Here is a 5707-nt window from a genome sequence, read left to right on the forward strand (position 1 = left end):
GGCGCGATGGTGTCGGTCGATGAGGCGGGTGAAGAGGCGCTAGACGTATCGATTGCAGCGCGTGCCCAGCCGGAGGATTGTTGGACAAGAATGAGCCGACGCTCCTGGTCCCGATCTGAGGCGGCCGCATGGTGGCCGAGTCGAGCGGGAGAGAGAGAAGGGCGGCGAGCGAGGCCGGAAGAAACCCGGCGGAGGAGGAGCTGGAGGTGGCGGCGCCCGATCTAGGGTTTTGCGGAAGCGGAGGACGTAACCAGGTCTGTTACCATGTAAGACAATGAATTAGGGTGGAACCAGCTCAACCCTTCTTGGGGTGGCTTATCTTATATATATAATGGGTGTGTTACAATTGGTACAATATACGTACATAAATACAGAAGCTATACATAGTCTAATAGTACTCGGGGCTGCAACCCCGACCTTCGCAGCATGAAGCCCGCCCCGCGCTAGTGTGCTGAGCCGAACTCGGCTGACCACATGAGGAACACAGCGTCATGTGGGACGGGTCTGCTCTGCAGCCGCCGTTTGCACGGAAGCGACTGTGATTTGAAGATGGAATAGCGAAGATAGAATACCCTAGCCCGTGATGCACTGATGTATAAGAAAAAAACCACACATTGTTTTTGAAGGCAGTCCATGTATTTTGTGAAGCGCTGTACTTTTATTCTATATGTCTTTGATAGATTGTAACTTCTTTTGGATGGTACATTTTTATTTGTACTGCAAAATATAAACTAAACTCCATTTTTACTCCAGAGATTCCACGAACATGGTGGTGAGTCCCAAGTTTCAGTAGATGTACCTCTGCAACCATCTATGGACATATTCGCTCTCGGGTATGCAGTGTTGTCTTGTTGAAGATCTTTGTTAATTTGGTTGGGAGTTCGGTTCTTCCATTGGGTAGAATTAAATGTTGAGGAGGAGGATGTACATATGTTCGCAAAAGGGATACTTGGAACGTGGATCTGGTTGCATCGGAATAGCAGAAAGAGGCAGCAAAAGTCCAAACAAAGAATCAAACACCACAAACATGGCTAGCGTGCACTTGACGTCAGAATAACATAGAGGTTACGCTTCAGACTTGCGCAGTCAGATAGACTTGGTCAGATAGCACACAGTATAGTATAGTACTACCTTGTTTTCCCACCTAGGAGATTCCACAGAAAGGCGTTGTTGAGGTATATATTGTCATTTGGTTTATGCTCTAACCCTTTCTGTTTAGCGGACATTACTAGAGGTTAATCCGGCGTCTACACTGGATGTGCGTGGATCGTCCCCAGGCAGCTGGCTCTGGCTAGCTGTTCGTTTGCATTGCCAAATATTTATTGAAGATTTCGAGATCACAAATCTGGCTAGGAGATTTCGAGATTACAACTTGTAGTACTATATAGCGTCGAGGTGTTTGCTGACGATCTTGCAAACACACCGCAGCAAATGGCTGCTGCTGTGAGCTTTTCCCGCCGAATACACATACTCATGCTTCTGTACTACTATTCCATATGGTCTCTGCACCCGCCTCGTGCTACCTCGCATTCTTTCAGCTTCAACTTCTCCCAGCCCGGTGGCTATGACGCCCAAGATTTCAGTTTCGAGGGCGATGCATACTACGACTCCCAGTCTCGGAGGATCGAGCTGACAAAAGGCGGCGGGAGTCCAAACATCCAAAACAGCGTGGGCCGAGCATTGCACGCGCAGCCGGTACCGCTGTGGGATGTCGACACTGGTGAGCTCACCCGGTTCACCACCTCCTTCACTTTCCGAATCAAGGTAAATGGTCCTGTCAGTGGCGATGGCTTGGCTTTCTTCCTCGGGCATTATCCTCCGACAAGCATTCCTGATCCCCTCGACAACGGCAAGAACCTTGGACTCTTTAACCGAAACGTCAGCACGGTCGCGACTGGCGATGAACGAGCGGTGGCGGTTGAGTTTGACACTTTCTTGAACCCCGGCATCGACACCAGCGGCAGCCACATGGGCATCGACGTTAACTCCATCATCTCGCGGGCGTACACCAACGTGACAGTGCATGGCAAGAACTTAACAGCCGGCCTGCCTATGACTTGCCATATCAGCTACGGAAACGACACAAAAATACTAGCCGCCGTTCTCCAGATCGGCGACGTCACCTACCATGTGAATACAAGTGTTGACCTGCGTCAGCTCTTGCCCAATGTTGTGTCCATCGGCTTCTCGGGTGCTACTGGCGTGGCGGTCGAGCTACACCAAATAATGTCCTGGTCATTCAACTCTACCTTGGATCCGTCGCCTGCACGGAAGATTTTGTGGAAACAAATAGCAGTGGTAACTGGGCCAATTATTGGAGTTATTGCAATCGTGTGCTCCTTTGTTGGAGTCCGTCGATGGCAGCTGTGCACAAGAAAGAAGCCATACAAAGCTCTCGCGAATGGCCGTAAACATATTGGGTATCATAAGCTGGCACGTGCGACCAAAAAATTCGCAGAAGAAAACAAGCTTGGTCAAGGAGGTTCTGCCTTTGTTTATCGGGGCCTTTTGAAAGGTAGCCAGGTGGCTATAAAGAGATTCAAGCTGGTTCCATCGGGCGAGGGGAGGAAGGCGTTCGAGGATGAACTCATGATCGCTAGTCGCCTACGGCATAAGAATCTTGTCAAGTTGATAGGCTGGTGCTACGATGGCCAGAGGAACCTGGTTGAGTTCATCTGCTGGTGGTGGGACGAAAGGTACACACGTCTCTTCCTTGTGTATGAGCTTTTGCAAGAAGGTAGCCTTGATCGACACCTACACGGGGGCAACAGTTTGTTACCGTGGTCCAAGAGGTATGTATTTTAGTTTTGCCTCAGCATTCACATCGCTGCAACTTAATTTATGTTTGTTCATACGTAATGGTAAACATGCTTTGGTAAACGCAGGCACGAGATTATCCTCAACCTAGGTTCTGCACTACAATACCTCCATGTAGATTGCGAGCAAGATCAACAGTGTATCGTACATGGTGATATCAAATCGAGTAACATATTACTTGGCTCTTCGTCTGTTGCCAAGTTAGGTGACTTCGGATTGGCAAGATTCGTTCACCACGAAACCGGGTCACAGACCACAAATGTTGTACAGGGCACTTTTGGATACATAGATCCTGTGTTCATTGACACGAGCAAACGGAATAGGGAGTCAGACATCTACAGTTTCGGCATCGTCCTACTAGAGATGGTCTCTGGAAGGAACCCAACAGATCAGGATATGCCTCCATTGTCCACATGGGTATGGAGTAAGTACAACGGGAATGTGATCCTGGAGGCCGTAGACGAAAGGCTGATGAACGGCCAGTCTACTAATGGCCTTCAGCAGATGAAGCATGCACTACTCATCGGACTCTTGTGCGCGCACCAGGACCCGAGCAGCCGACCGTCCATCACCGACGCCATGAATGTCCTTGGATCGGATTCCGAGGAGCTGACACTGGACATCACTCCCCTAGAGGCGGTGACACACTCACTGCCATTATCTTTGTAGTTCATATGCTTCTAGTTGGGGAAGTCAAAAGAAATAAAATACATATATTCGAGAGCTATGTGTCAGGTCATAAATCACTTCTAGAATAATCGTCTAAGCCAACTACCTTCACCTACGCCGAGAGCCAAATCATGAAAGCTCGGTAAAGACTGTTTAAAGCGAGTACATGCCTCGACAACATTAAGTAAACGGTAGAGATAGTCCTTTGGCGAGATTGACAAAGGTGAACTCGGCAGAGATGAAACACTCGACTTACACTTACTATGCCGAGACCTAAGGACACGGAAACAAGGGGACACGTGCACGGGCGTTGGCGGTTGACGACTCCGTGATAGTTGGCGCCCTTTGCCGAGTACTCCATTGTTTGGGACTCGTCAAAGAGTCGTTCCTTTTTATTAATAATAAAAATGAGTATGACCACCATTGCATAATTTTCATAGGTTCAACCACATTACGCCACTTCATACAACCCTAGGCCGCCGCGTCTACCCGAATTATTTTTTCCCTGTCACCTTCCTCCGCCGCCGTTCCTCACATTGTACTGCCGCCGCCGCTTCTTCACAACGACCTGTTGCCGCTTCTCCACACCGACCTGCTTGTGAAGCAAGTGCGGGGCCCGTTACTCTGTTGGACTAGAAACTTTGTGTGCAAGGAGTCATATGGGACGTGCCAGCCCCTGGCTTTTTTCTGCCCACCTGCAATATTTAAGACATTTATTGCATTTCTATGGTTTTAATGTGCAAAATTCAAAAGGTGGCCAAATGAAATCATTAGCAGAGTAGTTTGAAAAATTCTATCTGTTGTCTTTTCCCCATGTGTAGGCCCTGTACAGCTGAAGGAGGGGTAGGCTACGCCTCCGGGAGGTCGAATGTAGCTGGCGATATGCCGGATGTAGCCATTTAAATCCATGGAAAATCGTACGATGTTGGAAATCCACACGAGACCTGACATGGTGTCATCATATGGCCCTGTTAGAGTTTTGGTAAATATTTGAGCGTGTTCCACAAAAGACAGATCGGAGGTCTCATAGAAACAACACCTTCTTTGAGGTAGGATCTAGCTTTCTATAGAGAACATGTACGGTTTTTGAAGGAAGTGAGGAGCCAGTTACTCCTCTGGCCTTGAAACTTTTTGTGCACGTAAAGGAGGCCATCACTTGGCGAAGAAGATGGCTACCCAAGGCTCCGGCGACCCAGCAGAACACATGAGTATATACCTAGGTCTGCGTGTTGCCTTCCCACACCCGCGGCCTTCCCGCCGGTGACAAGGTTGACTTCCGCTGCATCTACCAGATGACAACCAGTGCATGGGCTTCGTCTTCACCTGGCTCTTGAGCAGGGGCAGAGCCAGGATTTGAGCATATGGAGGCGAAAGGGACAAAGGTCACAAAAAATATATGGCATGATACATATGAAGTCTCACATAAAATGGCACCCCAACATATTTTTTGTAATACTTGTACCTGTTATAATCTGGGCATGAAAAAAATAACGTTGTAATTTGTGTAGGATGGCATGTCGCATGTTTTACAATGGTCGCTTTAAAATTTAGCTCTATGATTATCGTCAAGATCATAGAATTAACAAGTTTATCTGAATTTTTGGCACATACTTCTCGAATTTGAAGCAATTGGATTGGAAAAAGCAATATCCTCATGTTATATAGTATCTGTATTTATTTTCTATATATAATAAAAGTATATCTAAACAAAGAAGAGACAATTAGATCTCTATCAATCATCTAACTAAGTGCATATAGAGATACTAGTTCGGCAACTAACTAATGCACCAGAGTAGATTAATGGCATTTATATACCTTGATGGATGATCAGGTGATGAGTCCCCTTGAAGATGGCATGCTTGCGCCCACAAAGCTAGCAACGGAAATCAGCAGCGCCAGCACGTGAGGTCATGGCTGCCCCGCCACTGCTCTTGAGCAGGCATGTTGGTTCAGCATGTGGGGTCATGGCTGCTGCTCCTTTCCCTCCTCCGTTAGGGGCGGCTGCAGCATGGCGATGCCGACGCGATCAGATTCAGAAGAGGGGGATCCGTGCTGTCGGTGCTCAGAGGCCGCCGCGCCGCTGCTTCAACCGCTAGCACTGCCGCCAGCCATTTCCATCATAATGCCACACGCCACCTGATTAGAGCATGTATAACGGTTCTATTTTAGGCATGCCACGTAGGATAAATGATGAGGTGGAGGAGAGAAAAATCATAAAAAA

The 5707-nt window shown here is 48.0% G+C and overlaps 1 protein-coding gene across 1 annotated transcript; it reads left to right on the forward strand.

The window, feature by feature from the left end:
- The first annotated feature begins 1431 nt into the window (after positions 1–1431).
- LOC109762466 (L-type lectin-domain containing receptor kinase IX.1-like) lies at positions 1432–3486 on the forward strand. The gene is made up of 2 exons (XM_020321326.1): positions 1432–2696; positions 2886–3486. Exons 1-2 carry the CDS (start codon positions 1432–1434, stop codon positions 3484–3486), a joined length of 1866 nt encoding a protein of 621 aa, XP_020176915.1.
- Positions 3487–5707: the final 2221 nt, after the last annotated feature.

This window comes from Aegilops tauschii, chromosome 3 (assembly GCF_002575655.3).
Source record: "Aegilops tauschii subsp. strangulata cultivar AL8/78 chromosome 3, Aet v6.0, whole genome shotgun sequence".
Taxonomy (NCBI): domain Eukaryota; kingdom Viridiplantae; phylum Streptophyta; class Magnoliopsida; order Poales; family Poaceae; genus Aegilops; species Aegilops tauschii.

Bases quoted from the DNA above. Each gene is read 5' to 3' on its own strand.
- LOC109762466 (XM_020321326.1), top strand. From the start codon at position 1,432: ATGGCTGCTGCTGTGAGCTTTTCCCGCCGAATACACATACTCATGCTT. The intron at 2,697-2,885 runs GTACACACGTCT...TGGTAAACGCAG, and splicing joins TGCTGGTGGTGGGACGAAAG to GCACGAGATTATCCTCAACC.